This window comes from Lissotriton helveticus, chromosome 3_1 (assembly GCF_964261635.1).
Source record: "Lissotriton helveticus chromosome 3_1, aLisHel1.1, whole genome shotgun sequence".
In the NCBI taxonomy this organism is placed as follows: Eukaryota; Metazoa; Chordata; class Amphibia; order Caudata; family Salamandridae; genus Lissotriton; species Lissotriton helveticus.
In genome coordinates, this window is record NC_136061.1 from 2123701244 (window position 1) to 2123720885 (window position 19642).

General features: G+C 40.7%; 1 protein-coding gene across 1 annotated transcript in view; it reads right to left on the reverse strand.

Annotated features, from left to right (window-relative positions):
* TMC3 (transmembrane channel like 3) overlaps window positions 1-129 on the reverse strand; it is a 650080-nt gene extending 649951 nt beyond the window's left edge. The window contains exon 1 of the mRNA XM_078684118.1: window positions 17-129. Within this exon, the coding sequence (XP_078540244.1) occupies window positions 17-129 (113 nt within the window). The remainder of the gene's footprint in view (window positions 1-16) is intronic.
* Between the last annotated feature and the right edge of the window lie 19513 nt (window positions 130-19642).

A 19642-nucleotide genomic window follows, 5' to 3' on the forward strand; every position in this document is an offset into this window, starting at 1 on the left:
GTGCGCGCAGTCTCACCTGTGAGGAGGCTCCTGGTAGGACGTGTAGATGCTAGCGTGCCTCTTCACACTTTTGTAGCGTTTTGCTGACTTGGGGGGTCTCAGGGCTCCGGACCCGCTTCGTGCTGCCATTTTGCGTGGCTATCGGTCTCCCGAAGGGCGCAGGAAACACACTGTGTCAGTAGTCCGCGGCTGTGTGACCCGTGGCCACAAACCCTGCGGCTCCCTCTGGAAGGACAGGGTGAGTGAGGCGAAGAGGGACGCGGCAGCAGGACCCAGCTGCAGCGCGCCGCCCCTCGCTCCAGTGATGTCACCTACCTACTGTACCACGGGGGGCAGAGACCCTTCATTGGGACCGGTGTGAGTGACCCGCATCTGGATCACACACAGAAGGGACACGCGCTATTAAGGACAACTACTGAAGTGGAAACTCGCAGAACAAAGTCTCAAGTACATTTACCGTAGCGTTGTATTGCTAGCTGGAAGTTGGGACTTGCAATTGCAGTTGCTCCAAAAGAATAGATAGAGGAGTGGCTTATTTTAGGATTTTTTTTTAAATAGAAAGGGGATTTTGAGGTGCACTCCTACAGTCACGCAAGTATTTGCATTCCGCGTAATTTATTACTTGGAATAAAATCTCGTACATTCCAGTGTGCTACCTATTATTTCACACATTGTATATCCCGATTTGGCACAAATATTTCACTTCATTTACTCCGATGCCTATACCATTAATGCTGTCCCTAAACGGATAATAAGAGTGACTGCCAAAGTAGGTTACTTAGGCACTGACTACTAGTGCCCTGGAAAGGTGTTTGGTATTTAAAGCATCTGATAAAATCTAACAACATAGGGTTCAGAATATCTCTGGTGTGATAAATAGCACCTATATATTATCCAACGCCATAAGGACTTAAGCACTTAGGGGTATATTTATTGTTAAGTCGCGCAGCGGAACAAGCCACCTCGCTGCACTGCGTGACAGTGAAAGACAGAGCAGGAATGCGCTGTCTTTAACATAAGTGAATTCCTGTCTTATCCCAGCCCTGAAGCACAACGTGCTGCTTCGCCTCGACGTAAGCCCTATTGCACCTAGGTGCAAGGCACCAGCGTTGTTAGCAGGATTGTTTTGGTGCAGCAAGGGACACCTCCCTGCACAAAATCAACCCCCTTAGGCATGTTCCTCTTTCTGTGTGCTACAGAATACAACACACATAGAAAGAGGAACAAACATTGGTAATGCATCGGTTTCACCTATGTGATGAATAAGGTACTGTTTTCATCAATTTTCATTCGGGAGAAGGAAAGAGCTCACTGACAAATAACACAGGAGAGGAAAGGATGTAGCGCAGCGGCCAGAGCTGCTGACTTGACAGTTGAGGGTCCCGTTACAAGTCTCAGCGGCAGCAACATCCTGTGATTCTATGCATATCACTTAATCTCTCTGGTGATACATTTTTATATAAATGTGCTGCAAGATTAAACAGCAAAAAGAGGCACAACTGTATGAAAAAAGAGTTCCACCAAAGCGGATGTTAACAGTATTTCAGCAACAGGAAACTGATAACAGAAGTAGACGAGGAACAAGCATTGTTAAATGTAGGAAAATATGCTACAGTTAATAGAAATGGAGACAAAGTATGTAGCACGCTCTGGAACTAATGAGAAGCCAGAAAAAAGAGGAGGCAGGATCGAAGTTCCTTCTAAGTTTATATTAAAAACAATAGACTTCTCAAGCACAGCAAAAGCAATGTGCAGGTGTAACCTAAAAAACAAGGAGAAATAAACATATTTCTCCTTGTTACGCCTCCCCTAGTGATGTGTATAGTTTCGACACATTCCCATGTCTACCTCTTATGGTAAATCTGGGAATGATCTAAAATCAATGGGTGTTGTGTGGGAGCGACTCCCTGGGGCAGAGTAACACAATGCAGCGATTTCCGGTGCGTTACTTTGGATTTATCAAACCACTCAGGGCCACATAAGGTGGCCTTGTGTGGCTTGATGAATTGCACTTAAGGGTTGCGTCGCTTTTGCACGCTGTTGCATGGTGCAAGAGCAATGTAACCCATGATAAATATGCCCTTTACCCTTTTAGAGGACACAGCCCGCTAAGGAGTGGTGTGTAGGTTTGTAACAGGTAGCATCCATAGAAGAATATGGGGCAACTCAGTATTATTTTTTCCTATGTGGTGCAAAAAATTCTGTTCCAATGGATGTGTGCACTTTTCGAGGAACATTAAAGTTTCATCATTTCTTCTCTGTGGTAATAATCAATTCTTACTCTTTTTCAATTTTCAACAAAATATTTAATTCATATTTTGTTTTCCATTTTTATTCATTGTGAATTCTATCATTATATCCTTATTCTTTATGAAAATTACATTTCACCCAATGCATTTCGGGTCTAATGAGTGACCCTTCCTCAGGGGTCTAAAGAAAAGAAAGAAACAGAAACATATTGAGCTAGTCTCTACATTAATGATCTAAAATAAACATTTCCATCTGTTATCAGTAAATTGTTAAAAGCAACATAACAAATAACATGCAATTACAAGGCTTTAGCTATCAATATTCTAGGCATACCCTTTCTGAGCGCTAAACTATCTGTTGAGTATTATTCGTTATGGGAACTGACTTACTTCAAATGTAATTTGTGGAAAAATCTCGTATTCCTCCTGTCGGCGCGATATGCAGGCTGTTGAATAAATGGCAGCCATTTTATTCTTTTATATCTATTGTGTTTGATGATTGGTGTTATCTATGTCACGTGGCTAGTGTCGTTGTTGGTGCAACGTAACCGGTTGTTAACTTGCTTCTCAATAGTCAAAAGAAACCCCGTGATCGCCCCCAAAAAAAAACATACAAGTAAATTTCGGAATCGCGGTTTATATTAAAAAAGTTTATCAAGTTACGGGCAGTGATTACACGAAAAACCGGATTTGAGTCTAAAAATGTACTTTGTGGGCTCTAGTTATGTATAAGCGAATGGTCGAGTATAATCACGTGACCGTTACATGGGCTAATCAGGTTACGTCTATCTAGAAGCTCAGGATGAACTTAAGGTATCGCTTATCCGATTGGTGCGTATTAGAGTTCATAGTTTCCTGTATGAGTGTGGATAATGTATATATATATATTAGTTTACTAGTTGGCAAGACTATTAGATCTATCTCCTTCGGTAGAGGATTAATTCTGTGTGGGTAATCAATTATATTTTAGATAGTTTAGCGCTCAGAAAGGGTATGCCTAGAATATTGATAGCTAAAGCCTTGTAATTGCATGTAATTTGTTTTGTCGCTTTTAACAATTTACTGATAACAGATGGAAATGTTTATTTTAGATCATTAATGTAGAGACTAGCGCAATATGTTTCCGTTTCATTGTTTTCTTTAGACCCCTGAGGAAGGGTCACTCATTAGACCCGAAATGCATTGGGTGAAAAGAATAAGGATATAATGATAGAATTCACAATGAATAAAAATGGAAATCAAAATATGAATTAAATATTTTGTTGAAAATTGAAAAAGAGTAAGAATTGATTATTACCACAGAGAAGAAATTATGAAACTTTTTTTTTTTTTTTAAATATTTTTATTGAAAAATTTCCCCCCCCCCCTTTTTTTCCCCCCTCCCCCTTGATAACATGAGCAGGGCACAGTAAGATACAAAATCATATAACACAAATTCCGGTATACTTAATGCAAGACAGTAAAACTTGGAAATATACATACATATTCATAGATTCCGATATTCAAAATACAGATTCTTCATGTTTCATCACTCAGTTCCTAACTTCCACTGTATGAGGGGACCCCAAATTTGCATACCCAATTTTTTACCCTTTTTCCCCTTCCTGGCGTAGATAGCAGTTTCTAATTTTTGGACTGATAATACTTTACCTAGCCATTGATGGTAAGTAGGAGGATTTGGGTCAAGCCAAGCCGAGGCCACTAACAGTCTAAGAATCGCCATTGCTACAAACATAAAATGTTTACAATTTAATTGCCCATTGGGTTTTATCCCCAATAACATAACAGATGGGGTTAGCTCTATTGTTGTTGCTAACGCATTCTGGAAAAAGTTTCCAATATCCTGTTTTATCTTATCTAGGTGCGGACAGATCGAGAAGATATGTATCGAATTCGCCTCCGTGCTGCCACACCTAAAACAGCTAATTCCGGATATACCCCCCCATTGAGCAATTTTCCTTGGCGTATAATATAGGTGGTACAAAATCTTATAATGTTGGGCCTGTAGAGACGATGAACACAGCATTTTACTTCCCATTTCTAATGATTTGATAAAGATATCCCTATCTATATCTAATTCTAGTGACCATTTACCCATCCATTTCTCCAGGTGGTCTTTCTTTACTTTTGTCATCTCTAAATAAAATCTCTTTATAGTACAGTCAACGTCATTTTCTATAAGATCCATCATTATATTTTTTCCAAAGCCCAGTGATCCTCCTTTTTTATTCATTATACAGCTTCTGATTTGTAGATATTTAAAGAAATGTTTTGTGTTCAAAGTATACTTGTTTTGCAGTTCAATGAATTGCAAAATACCTTGGCCGCCCACCATATCTCCGATCTTACCTATCCCCCGCCTCTCCCAGTCTTGATATACAACTCCTGAGAAAACGACACTGGAAAAGGAAGGGTTATTTTTTAATCTAGTGTACGCATTGTATTTCCCTAATGATGAAACTTTAATGTTCCTCGAAAAGTGCACACATCCATTGGAACATAATTTTCTGCACCACATAGGAAACCATAGAGTAATTGGCACCTCAAGACTAGGAGCTAGGATGGAGTAGCACCCAGAAATAGAAGGAGTAATGTTCGAGATTAAATAAATCAAAGAGCGCACAGAAAGATTTTCAATTCACGCAACTCAGTATTACCCATGAACCTGGGCATACAATATTGCAGAAAATAGTGGTTCTTTGGAGTTACTTCATAATAAACAATTATCATATATAGGGGCCGATCAAAGCACACCCAAAATAACTCCAAATGATCAGTACAAGATAATATGTATTGGGAGACAACCAGTGCTAACTCAAATATCAGCTAATGATAGGAACAGACTACTTAATAAATAACTGCAGTCTTTACTCCTGCACGAAACAGGTAAATTATATTGATATTTGCACATTCATATACATTCCATTTAAATAATTCAGAGCTGTAATCAGCTGAACACACTTCCTGCAAGTGTGTTGCAAGTGTGCAAACCTTTTTTTGAAAATTCAACAGAATTACATTAAAAAATATTGGATGTTAGAAATATTTTGTTATAACATTACACAGCATTTACTTAAAAGTTAGCAAAATTTGGGGGGAGGGTGTGGCAAGTGCCCACGGAGGATGGCGGCGTTCCTGTGACACACCCCGTGTCGACTGTGAAGACGAGGGACTTTGCAAAGTTTCGCCAGTGAGGAGAGCAGCGATAATGACGATGCGGCCATTGAAACCAAGGAGGTAGATGACGGAGCGATTTTCAATGCGGGAGAGACTCGCTTTCTCGTCATACTTTTTTTTTACTCCCAGGGCAATGCTGCGCCCGCCATTTTGAAAATGCCCGTGATCTAAGGGGAGACTCTCTCCTCTTGTGGACTTACGCTTCAAAAGCCTCTTCTTTTAGCTCTGTAAGTAGCCTGGAGGCAATATTACAATTGCTGAGCATCATTATAATGGCTTTTTTATTTTTTTACTTCAGAAAATCAGCCGGGCTTTTCTCTTTCTGTTGTTGATGCCAGCAGCCATTTTGTTGCATCACATGTCCTCGAGTGAAGGTATTTACATCAAACCCTGCAAACCTTAACCAAATTCAAAGGATAACTGTTTGCTTTCAATGAGTTGTTTATTTTATGCTTCTATACTGCTACCATGAAATCCAAGCAGGCTTTACTAGCTGCGGCATTATTTGCTTTTCTAATCGTCTGCAGCAATGCTATTGGCATGCAGATTACCAAATACATGCCGTACAGTTTCTCTTTTGATATCTAGTGTTTCTACCACGTATCAGTGAGCTTCGTAGGGACTCTTGCGTTTGGGATAACAATTTTTTCTTTCAAACTTCGTCATGCAGTGTGTTTATCTAGGTACCTGAATCAATATTCCTATTCTTTGCCCTTGTCCGGTTATAAATCAATAATATCCCTACAACGGCATAGAAACCCTTTTTCATAATTCAGTCATAGCGCATGCTGTCACATTAAGCAAGCCTATTCCTCCAGCCCTCTAGAAAGCACACCGAGTTCTTAAACAAATCCAAGCCTCCAGCAACCTGGGAAATCCCACCTGCTTTGTTTTGATTTCGTCCGAGAACTCCTGTAAAGCACTGTAAGAACGACCAGTTCTTAGTGACATCTTTATTGACGTCTTATGTCCAGCCTTACGTCAAACCCGGCACCTTTCAGGTATAAATATACCAACGTTGCCTTAAGCAAACACACGGTGGTAATCCTGGAGCAGAGCAGCTATCTACTTCCGAAGAGCCCAGCTGATGCGAGAGCCCACGGACGCTGCCCCTCCCTTTTGACGCGCTGAGAAAGACGCTGTCTTTTCTCCTGCCGAGAAATCCAGCCTCCGGCGTTTCCAGCCTACCTTTGCGGGTGACTGGGATACCGAGTCCTGAGAGAGAGATACCAGCCCTCCTGCCTTCTAATACCCAGGTACTGAACTGACTAAACCCTTACAGAGAATTCTTGAGTCAGATTCTTGGCAAAACAAACTTAACTTAAACTGCTACTTACTTACTCCCTCCCACGTATTAGGCTTAGGTCAGGTACACCGGGGTAGGCGTAGTTAGAAGCACCAGTTGAGTACGATTAGTCAATGTATATATGTATGTATCTATTTTATCCATTTTAAAGTATCATATGGCTAAGAAACCATATCAATGCTTTTACAGTATTATTTCATAATCCTGCTTTTACTGTATGCACTTTACTTAACTATAAGTATTGCAATTGTAGCAATTCATTTCTCTTGTATGAGGAAAGAGACTGCTCAATAAATAACACCTTTTATTGAAAACGCCCGTCTCTCTTTTTCTCTGCAATCTGTTGAAACTAAGTACGCACCTTTGACTGAGTGAAATAGCTGTCTTTTGTTTTCACACGACTCTAGAGATATACTCTTAATCAAGGAGAGCAAAGTTGTCATGTTTTATGGTTGTCATAAACTAAATCCCTTCTTGTCTATCCAGGGAGGTTAAACTCCTCCTCGCTTATTCAAGAAAGTTTCTAGTGAACTCTGAGCTAGCTGGCAAACACTTAAGTCTAATATAGTCAGTAGAGACCTAGTTAACCTCAGTCCTACGTCTACACTACTGAAGATATTATTCCAATGCGCAGAGCCTATTGGGACTATAGGAACTAAACTACATGGCGCCCAACGTTTGGTAAGGCGATAAATCTAACGCAAGACGTTAGAGTAACTCAGTCGTGCTTTTTCACACAGACCCTTTCTCCCGTAAATACTCCAAAGACGTCTGGAGTGGGTAAAAGGCTAAAAATCCGCCGGAACTTAGTAGGAAGAGATTTCTATGTATAGTTTTTGGTTTATTCAACGTTGAAGGATACAGTGTTCCTAAATATTGTGCACCTAATCTTTGTTTCCTTGAAAACTTGATCTGCAAACAACAAAAAACCTTCCTGTCAGTAAAATGTCAGACGGTGAAGGAGATAGGGAGACAGCTAGAATAGCAGCTCGTCTCCTAGAGGAAGACAATAGTCTCCTGCAAACTGACCCAGATGCAATACTAATCCCGGTCAGCATAAGAAAAATTATAACACTTAAACTTATAGAAAATGGACTGACATCGAGAGGTGGTACAGTCATATTCGTAATTGAGGCACATGAATATCGGCAGACAGAGGTATTCTATTCATGGATAAACTTTCCAGCAGCAAACGCTATCACACATGAATTCCACTATTACAAAATAGAGGAACCACCGGATATCTACACTCCTTTCGAGGAGGTGAAAATCCCATTAAAATACCAAGAGCACCTGCTCTGGTTTAAAGGCGCCCTAAAACATAATAATCACCTCACCAGGCTCGGTCCACTAGGTAGACCAGGAGCAACGTGGCCGGTTCTAGCCAGCTACACACCACATCCCGACATCGAAAAAATGTCAATACCAGAACTTTTGGTACAGTTAAAACAACTGATTAAAATACATAGACAATTAGTCCACTATGTAATGCGGACTTCCACAGTCCAACCAGCTATTAACATTCCACAGCTGACCCCTCATCAGGGGAACACAAACAAAATTACACCACAGAACATACAGTCATGTCTGGGTAAAGTACCCGCAAAACGGGAACAAATTCCATTCTGGTTAGCACAAAAAATCACTCAAATAGAGGCAGTATTTCCGGATACTACCCCTACTGAGAAACACAGAATTCGGACTATCTGTCTTCCGATGGGGATCGCACCACATGTGGAGGACTGTGACACTTGGGGCACAGTCTTTGCTTCCATTTACACAAAAACACATGGTGTTCCGTCCATGGCGGTAATACCGGATGTGCTAAGACAGATTCAAAATGAATACGGTCCAGAACCTGCTTTAACTCTAGGTATGAAATTACTGAAAGACTTCAAGCAGGTCTCAGCTTTATTATTATCTAACATAAAAGGAGAAGTAGCATCTGTGGCGATCCGCCAGAAATTGAAAGAAACAGATATAGCAGAACAGCCATTTGAACTTGCCAGAATCATAGAAAAATCCTATGAAGAACTAGGAAGAGATAGTTTGGGTGGGAAACCAGTAAAACCCCAACTAACTGAAAATCCTTGAAAGATATTTATTAAAAATAATCTAAACACTCCAAAAAAGAGCTGGGATGGAAATAAACAATCCACTCCCAAAGAAAAAAGATTCCAGTCCAGAGGAAAGTCTCCTCGGCGGAGAGAAAGATCTCCGGACCAAGGACACAAGTCTCCCCAGAGGGAGCCCTCTGAGAAAAGATACAACCTTAGAAATAGGGATAATTTGAAGAAACCTGATAGATATCAAGATATTGATACACGTCCCTCTCGATCTTTTCAGACTTCCTCGAAGAAATCGGAAAGAAGAGGACGGTCAGAACACAGGGAAGAGCACGTCAAGTCCAAAGACAAGGAACCTGCTCATCAAAGTAAAAAATTACAATTTCCAAAAACGAAGGTAGCCAGTATTAAAATAATCAAACATGCCGAGGATCCTGAGGACACAGCTGAAAAACGGAGAGTGGGCTCAGACAATGCTAGACAGCGCAGCAGAAGTGAGCATAGCTCGCAAGATCCTGATGAATCATCTGGAGACAGTGGACATGAATGAATACATTCAGGTGGAAACTGCAGACACCAGAGTTAGCAAACCTCATAAAATATACGAAATAACATTACGTATAGAGGGAGATAAGACTAGGAAAATAAGGGGTCTATTTTGGGATAACCTCTCCAAAGGCTATGGCATCCTTTTAGCTGAAAAAGACTGGCCACCGGAGTTTGTCAGGGAGTGCCCTCATGGCGAAGAAATGATTATGCCTGCCTTCTCAAATCACATTCCAATACATAAAAAGTATACACTTGCAAGAAAATGGGCAGTAGCCCAAGCTCCTGCATTATATAAAAACCATGTTGGATGGGATGAGGACTCTCCTCCTCACAAAATCCAGTTAAAATGTCAACCAACTGCACAAAGGCAGTACCCAATTAAGCAAGAAGCTAAAAAACAGGTCAGGGAGATCTTAGATCAACTTGAATACCAGGAGGTGATTGAAACATGCACCTCACAAATGAACAATCCTTTGTTTCCTGTCGCCAAGCCAGACGATTCATATCGTCTAGTTTTGGACTACAGACACCTTAACTCATGTTGCAAAACCTTTGCAGTACAAAACTCACACAGTGCAGCACTAATGAATAACATTGTGCGCAAAAAATACAAAACAACATTAGACATCTCTAAAGGATTCTTTTGTCAAAATATAGCACCTGAAAGCAGGTATTTGACCGCTTTCTCAATAATGGGCTCGCGGAAAAAATTCTGTCGACTCCCACAGGGGTTCAAGAACAGCCCAGGATTATTCTCAGCAAGAGTAACAGAGTTACTACACATGTATGATGATGAGGCATTATCTTATGTCGATGACATCTATCTAACAGACGATGACTTGGATACTGACTTGAAAAGAGTGAACACCATAATACTTGGGTTCGCAGCAGAGGGTTACAAATTCAACTTTAAAAAGTCACGAATTGCCCATCTAACTGTCCTGTTTTTAGGATATGAATTATCAAGTGAAGGCAAAAGCCTGGCAGACAATTTCTTGGAGAAATGTGCTGTAATCCAAGCACCAAGAACGCTGAAAAACTTACAATCAATTCTAGGTTTCCTGAATTTCGGAAGAACTTACATTCTAAATTATGCAGAGAGGGTTAAACCTCTCTATGAACTAATAAAACCAGATTTTAAAACAATTAATTGGACTCAAAAACACACAGAAATTTTGAGATCATTGCAAACAGACATCTTAGCTAAAACAAAATTGCAAACACGCGATAACACACGCAACCTTGTAATCCGAGTCATCCCAGGAAGATGCGGATTCACATACCTGACCTCTAATGAGGGAGAAACTGTACCAATAGCATACAAATCACATTTGTACACAAAAGCTGAAATGAAATTTAGTGCAACGGAAATAATTCTAACTGCGGTTCAGACTGCGGTAGCAAAAGAAAGAGCCCTAGCACAAGGTAAACGAATAATCATCGTTACACAAGTACCAGCTCTAGAAGCGGTAACAAAGGCAAGCATTCCAAATGCTAAAGCGCTACATCCTAGATGGATCCAATGGGTTAATTCTCTTGCTGCAACAGACGTGGTCTACGAATTTGATCCTAATTTAAAAACACAAGAATTTCTACAATATGAATTTGAATGTCCTCTGCCGACCGAAATCCTGCCTCTTGAACGTTGCGGCTGTATAATATATACAGACGGATCAGCACAGCCCGCAGTTGGGGGTAAACAAGCTTACAGTGCTGCGTGCGCGATTGTTAAAGGTCGCTGGCACGGGGGAAAATTTAGACCACTGGTCACTAAAACACAATCTCTAGGAGATTGTACAGCTCAGCGAGCTGAACTACTGGCTTTTAAGATGGCGCTTGAAAATACTGATCGCGAATTCCCCACACTCATAGTGTGCGATTCATATTATTGCGTTCAATCTTATAATGAATACCTGCAGAATTGGGTTCTAAATGGTTTCAAAGATGCGAAGGGTGGCACAATCAAGCATAAAACGCTTTGGGAACAAGTAGTTCTTTTAAAAAAAGAACTAGAAAAGACTCACATGATACATACACTGAGTCATCAACGTGATGGCGTTCACGTTGCGGGGAACTCATTGGCTGATGAGGCCGCGAAGGCAGCCGTGCAAACGGCTTCCGTAGCTGCTATCACTCGGTCAAAAACAAAAATAGATAGCGAGATATTACAAGCTGTCAGTGCTACAGTAAATAATGCGATAAAAACCCTCCCGAAAGGCTTTCCAGTAAAGTACTCATACATAACTGATGCGAATAACGTTCCATTTGCTCAAATCCCTGGAGTGGGGGATAGGGCAATTCCAAACATGGAACATAGGTTAGGACTAATTATAGCGGCACACGAAGGGCTCGCATCTGCACACGCTGGTGTCTCGGCCACAGTATCTTTATTAAAACAGAGATACTGGTGGCCACAAATGAGAAGACAAACTAGGAATTATGTTCTAGATTGTGAAATATGCCAAAAAATGAAAGTTTCGACGGTAAAAAGACCAGCGCAGGCGCCCCTTCTAATCTCAGATAAACCATTAGCGTGTGTTTACCTGGACCACTGTGGCCCCTACAAAGGGATGGCAACTATAAATACATCATGGTTGCAGTGGACTCCTGCACGAGATTAATTCTGATGTGGTCCCAGCGCTCGGCTGACGCCAGAACTGTTATAAAAGATTTGCGAGTCTTTATCGGCACATACGCAATTGGCATGCTACACTCTGACCAGGGTCCTGCTTTTAGCTCTCGAGCTTATAAGGAGGCCATGACCAGCATGGGCATTGCATTGCGGTATTCTTGTCCCTTCCATCCTGAGGGAAACGGGCTTGTGGAAAGAAAAAACCGAGACATAACGCAATCTATACCGGCAAAGGTATTAGGTTCGGGGGTTGGGTGGGTCAAACATTTAATAAGTGTCCAACGTAGTCTTAACAATCTGCCAAGAAATTCTCTAAAAGGTTTCAGTCCGTACGAACTATTGTTCGGGACTAGAATGCATATCCAGGACCTCGATAGTCAGACTTCAGTGGTAGAAGGAAAATGCTTTGATATCAAAGATCGTTTGGCTATTTTACAGGACTTAAATGAAACAAGAAAAGACCTGAGCAAAATAAAGTTGAAACAACAGCCGACAACCACTGAAGAGAAACCACCTGTCCCAGCAAGGCCTGTCTGGATTCCAAAGATTGGGGATCTGGTCAGAGAGAAAATCGCGGTAAAGAAGGAGTTTGGGCCTTCTTACAGAAAAGCAGTACCTGTCTTAGCTGTCAACGGAACAAGATCAGTTGTACTACCGCCCCTTGCTGGTAAAAAGGAGAACCGAGTTGTATCCATCGACCTGATTAAACCACAATCATGTGGCCAATAATAAGTAGTAGGCCAAGTGGACTCCCAAGAAGTAGCAGAACACCAAAGGTTGCTACAAATCAAGAGGCTCAAACTAAGAGACTAATCACAATTGATAAACCTACAGTGAATCAACAAGGACTATGCAACAAAGCCATGGAACTTATACCTCTTGAAACCCAAATTAAAAACTTAAATCAAGAAACACCAGTCTACAACGATGTAGCCACAGACTATGCTAATAAAACAAAGAAAAATCCAGAAGCAATTCCAACAATTGACAGAACTGCATCAGGCTACTTCATCAATTTCGATGACTTTTCTGAGGATCGGAGCGAACCTGAGGAACAGCCAACAACAACAAAAACTTTTAAAGATAAAACTAAAGAACTCTTTGATCAACTAAAAGAAACCTATCTGATTTCCCCATGGATTGAATTTTGGGTGGTGCTAGGTGTACTTTTCCTCCTGCTTTGGCTCATCATGGTACTTTGCTTGGGACACTTCATTGAGGGAAAATATGTTACCATGGACACAGCAAGCCAGAAAATCAACCTGGTCCTAAAGCCACACAAGTCTTCAAACATTGAGAAAAGAGAACTTTCTTCAGTAAACTTCACAGCCAATCCATTACCCGGTGGGGTAGCATGGGACAAAACAGATTACGATATATATGGCCCGGTCGAGCTCTTGAAGTATCCTCATCAATTTAAGGTTTTATTAAGTGACTTTGTAAAACCGAGTACATTCTCTGATGATTGAGACTTTGAAAGTATTAATGATATGATGTCAGACTTAGTTATGTCAGCAAAATTTACAGAACATGATTATTTACAGGGTTCATCAAATTATGATCAGATGTACTGCTACAACCATTATGGTAACCATTATTTGCATAAATCTGCTCAACCTAGAAATGTTTTAAATTATAATCAATGGGAACATTGTACAACTCCACCAAAAGGTAGTTCAAAAACATTCTATGAGAAATTCCCATACTTCTCAGGGTTTAACACAAGTGAAGCAGAAACATTTTATTTCAAACTGTTAAATAAGACAGGAATGAAAACCATGCTGACAAATACAAAATTAATCTATTCAGAAACATTTTTTGAAAAAATGAATACATTTGGTTTTGATTTTTGGAAAAATAACATTGAGACAAAAACCATCTGGGGTACTAAAGATTGGCAAGTTCAAGGTATAGAATCATTATTCAGAGCCTGCATGATCCCAGAACAAATTATATTTTTGAATGACACAATTCAACAAACAACCTGTCTTGGCCTAGCCAAAATTAAAGACTTAAACAAACCGTCTATTCCAAAGCCAACTCCTGACAGTAATAGCACTACAGATGTTGAGCTAGACGTATCCCATATTTTAAACCAAAACAGAACACATCCTGATTGGAAAAAATGGTTGATCTGGCCCACAGACACAAATAACTGTCAAGATAGATACCTGAACAAAATACAGGGGTTCAAATTGACCAGGCCAGACCCTAGATACTCCCAGCGACAACATCCAGGGATAGTAACAACATACAGTGTAGGAAAACTCTGCCTTGAATGGCTACATACATCCACACTGGCAGAAATTAAGCAACACTTAACTTTACTAAAAGAAGGTGCTTACTTGCGTGATTTCATAATGGGACCACGCATACAGCGTCAAAAATGTTTCATAGCGGCCTCTACATATGCAGCTTATAACGAAGTTTGGAAAGAAACTCAAATTAAAACAGCAGAGAAGATACGGGAAATTGACCGTATTAATTTGGAAAAATTACTTTCTGTTGTGGACAATGGGTTAATGACTCTGTCCTCCAGAATATATTCACTGGACAGTATTGTATCATCTGCAATCGATATAATAGAGCAGGACATGCTACTGTTACAACATGGTCAGTCCCAATTGCGTTCTATTGTACAGCTTGGCTGGACGTTACAAAATCTGCGTTCAGGCTACGTGCCTTGGCGTTTTATCAACACAACGTCACTATTCTCTATCTTTAACCTAACTGATATACAAATCAGTTTGGCACAAAAAGGAGCAGAATATACAATTCTGAGCATTGAAAAACTTGAGAGATTACCATTGACAATGTCAGAACGACCTGTCATTGAATGGATAATACACGGACTCATAACTATTCCAATAGCAACTTTCCAATTTCGATACTGCCAAAAGTATATACAGGCAGGCCAGTATGAAAGGTTGGGTAAAGGATACATCAAGTCATCATGGAAATTACCTTACACTCACACATGTTATAGTGAAAAAGGACAGAATGTATTTCTTAGTGGTGATAATTGTGAAAAATCACTAAGTGGTACACTTCTGTGTCAGGGTATAAATCTACATGGGGCCTGTGATGGGACTTCAAATAACCTTTCATGTCACCAACTTGGCACACCTGCAACTCAAATAGAGCCATTCTTTAGACGGCTTTCGAACGGGAGCTACATTCTAATAGTGGACCACAGATGTTGTGGCTTGGTGCCAGGAAAAGCTTATCTCGTAAGCGTTTCGTCCAGGGTCACTTGCTGTATGAAAGTATTGTATCCAAACGACACTCCAGACAGGGAGGGAAAAATTTGGCCCAGTTTGAAAATCTCTTCTATTCGAATTGATACTTTAAGCAGAATGAAGTCTGTTCTTCTACAGACGCCAGTGCACTTGACGTCATCAAAAGAAACGTATGATCTCCAAGTTGCAAGGACAACGGCAGAGATACATAACCTTTTATCAACAAATTGCCCCCTACACTTCGCAGAAATGCTAAACAAAATCTTAAACATTTCTGATAGAATGGTATCGCGAGTGTATTTAAGACAATTTTTTCGGGACTGTTGACACCTTTCAAAGCAGTCCTGGGCATCATTTGTCCATTCACTCTTTGGCGGCCTTCCACTCCTGTTGGGACTCGTAGCAGGCATTTTATTTTTGATACTACTGCTTCGTTATGGCAAGCCATGTCACAGACAAGACTCCAGCAACAATGGAAGAAACGATCCTAGCAATACGCTATCGGGACCGCATAACTAAAGTCTTTGGATTAGCCCGGCTAAGAGATCTGAATATGACCTGGTTTCTTTCATTCAGACCCATCTGGCAGAACTGTATCTTACCTGTGTTAAGATGTATGCTGTGCGGAGAAGAATGCGTGTTAGACGTCTGTCTCACACTACAATCAGAAGTACCTTTGGATACAGATACTTTGCTGAGTCCAGTAAAAGCTCATGCATCGTGTTGTCCCCAGCGGTTACCCATCCTGATGACGACATTCGTTGAGACTTCACCACTGCGATTGAAGGGTAGTGAAGTGCAAGATGAGAGCAGCATCAACCAGGTACGACCTTCTGTGAGCAATGCTGATCAAATCATCGATGATAGCAATCATTCTCACGACTGCACAGTTGCGGCATTTTCCAACTTGGTCGAACTTTCACCTGAAGCGGTAAACTGCTTTTTTGAAAGTCTGTCTGAAATGATGTTCTCCCCTGAACAGAAAGAATAAACTTTTTAAGCAAACGAGCACTCAGCGTTCCCTGAACTCTGAATTCGGCCTTCAGCTTTGAAAAACAAAAGCTTCTGAAAATATTTGGAACTGTTTTGACTTCTCCCCTGAAAGCGAAATTATTTTTTCCCACGATTCCAAAATATTTACTTTTTTTTGGCACTCATCCTCTGCTTAAAGTAGAACTATTCTTAGAGAACAGAGCTTCTATTTTTAGGAACTCTAGAGACAATATATTACCTCAGCCTCTAGCATATTTACAAATAACTGTATTTATATGTGATGAAATGGTATCGCACTTTTCTTTTCTGTATTAAGAGCCATTTCATGTGTAATTTTCGCAAATCGTTCATGCTGATATATATGTGCATCCTTTTTATGAATGATTACACTGCTTGAAAGCGTACAGTACCTATACTCATTTTTCGTGTATTTCGCATATGCCATTTCAGATGCAAAATAATGTATTTTGGGGTGGATCGGTATACACATGCTCCGTTAGATATGTTTACTATTGCTTAGTTTAGTAATTATGGACATGAATTCGTGGAGTGGGTGTAGTGTGTTTATCTAGGTACCTGAATCAATATTCCTATTCTTTGCCCTTGTCCGGTTATAAATCAATAATATCCCTACAACGGCATAGAAACCCTTTTTCATAATTCAGTCATAGCGCATGCTGTCACATTAACTCCTTAGGAGCGTTGTAAATTCCTCCCCAGTGCTGCGCTGTCCATTATCCGGTGCTGAACTGGACGTCCAGCGGTCGCACGCAGCACTGGGGAGGTAGTGGCCGTGACGACCGTTGGCCGACGGCAGCAATTAAGGGGTTAAGCAAGCCTATTCCTCCAGCCCCCTAGAAAGCACACCGAGTTCTTAAACAAATCCAAGCCTCCAGCGACCTGGGAAATCCCCGCTGCTTTGTTTTGATTTCGTCCGAGAACTACTGTAAAGCACTGTAAGAACGACCAGTTCTTAGTGACATCTTTATTGACGTCTTATGTCCAGCCTTACGTCAAACCCGGCACCTTTCAGGTATAAATATACCAACGTTGCCTTAAGCAAACACACAGTGGTAATCCTGGAGCAGAGCAGCTATCTACTTCCGAAGAGCCCAGCTGAGGCGAGAGCCCACGGACGCTGCCCCTCCCTTTTGACGCGCTGAGAAAGACGCTGTCTTTTCTCTTGCCGAGAAATCTAGCCTCCGGCGTTTCCAGCCTACCTTTGCGGGTGACTGGGATACCGAGTCCTGAGAGAGAGATACCAGCCCTCCTGCCTTCTAATACCCAGGTACTGAACTGACTAAACCCTTACAGAGAATTCTTGAGTCAGATTCTTGGCAAAACAAACTTAACTTAAACTGCTACTTACTTACTCCCTCCCACGTATTAGGCTTAGGTCAGGTACACCGGGGTAGGCGTAGTTAGAAGCACCAGTTGAGTACGATTAGTCAATGTATATATGTATGTATCTATTTTATCCATTTTAAAGTATCATATGGCTAAGAAACCATATCAATGCTTTTACAGTATTATTTCATAATCCTGCTTTTACTGTATGCACTTTACTTAACTATAAGTATTGCAACTGTAGCAATTCATTTCTCTTGTATGAGGAAAGAGACTGCTCAATAAATAACTTCTTTTATTGAAAACGCCCGTCTCTCTTTTTCTCTGCAATCTGGTGAAACTAAGTACGCACCTTTGACTGAGTGAAATAGCTGTCTTTTGTTTTCACACGACTCTAGAGATATACTCTTAATCAAGGAGAGCAAAGTTGTCATGTTTTATGGTTGTCAGAAACGAAATCCCTTCTTGTCTATCCAGGGAGGTTAAACTCCTCCTCGCTTATTCGAGAAAGTTTCTAGTGAACTCTGAGCTAGCTGGCAAACACTTAAGTCTAATATAGTCAGTAGAGACCTAGTTAACCTCAGTCCTACGTCTACACTACTGAAGATATTATTCCAATGCGCAGAGCCTATTGGGACTATAGGAACTACACTACAGTCATTGATATTATTTCTGAAAATGTATGGAATTCTTCAAGATAACTCTACAGGTTGTGACTATGCAATGCATTACTATTAGTGCCAGTTTTATTCCTAGAGTTCGGGGCACCTGCTGTCACTTGTGCTAACAGGTCCGCTTCCACAATTCACATTTTGAGGAGTTATTGATCCTTATCCCATTTATGGGCAGACTGAAAACAGTAAGGTCGTTGGTGCTGCCCGCAAATCGCTCTTTTGTTGCTTGCTCACACCTTTACACTCGCCTTGCCAAAATGGATGAATCTTTGAACTCCTCTCCTAAAAGTGCCTCTTATTCGTCTTCTGCAGCCATCAAGGTGTCAACCAAACGGTTGAAAAAAGATCCTCCTTCTCCACCCAAAACAGCTTACGTCAGTCTCAATGGATCTTCTTCTGGAAGAAATACATGCACTTTGCCCATTTGTAGAGGAGAGGAACTCCAAAATATAGTTTTAACAGACGGTTGGGGAAAAATGGACGAGAGAATTACTGTGGTTGAACAAAATGTAGATTCCCTGGGCTCATCTTTCGCTCAGGTTGCAGCCCTTCAATCTCAGGTTGCATCTCTTCAGAAGCAGATTGAAAATCTTGAAAATAGGAACAGGCGGAACAACCTTCGTATATATGGTTTGGCAGAGGGTTCAGAAGACTCTGACCCTATAACTTATTTTAAATCATTCTTGCAGACGGTGCTCAATCTGCCAGAAACCACTATCTTGAACATTAAACATGCTCACAGGATAGGTCCTCTCCACTGGTCATCATCTACCTTGCGTAAATCAAGAGGAGTCAAACTATATTTTCTTGAATATTCTGATCTTCTCAAGGTATTGGCTGTAGTTAGGTCCTTGAAGTGGATTTTGTCATTAGGAAATCAACCTTTTTTCTCGCAGGACTATGCAAAGCCTACAGCAGACAGACTAAAGGAATTTTTGGCCATGAGGCCAGCTTTACGCTCTATTGGTGCCCGATTTGGCTTATTCCATCCATGCTTGTTAAAAGTGACCTTCAACAACAATACCATCACTTATGAAGATCCGATAAAATTCAAAAGTTTCCTGAACTCACGCTGTCCAGAAAAGATGGACATTTCTAAATCACGCCCCTGATGATTCTTCTTTCGTATTGGATACAGCCTTATATATTGAACCTGTTGAGTCTCTTGTTAAGTTCATAGATCATTTACCAGTTTAGACACTGGCTTGTTTAACTTACTGCAATTTAATGTTCAATTCTGTAATTTTGTAACTTTAAGCTTTAGAAAGTTAAGCTAATTGGTCTTAGTTCTACAATACTTTAATTGCTCTAACCATTTTTTTCTATCCATACAGGTTTTTTTTCTGTATTATCTAACTTTTTTGTCTTGTCGTCGCTCATCCTGAAGTCTCCCCCGCCTCACCTCGTGGA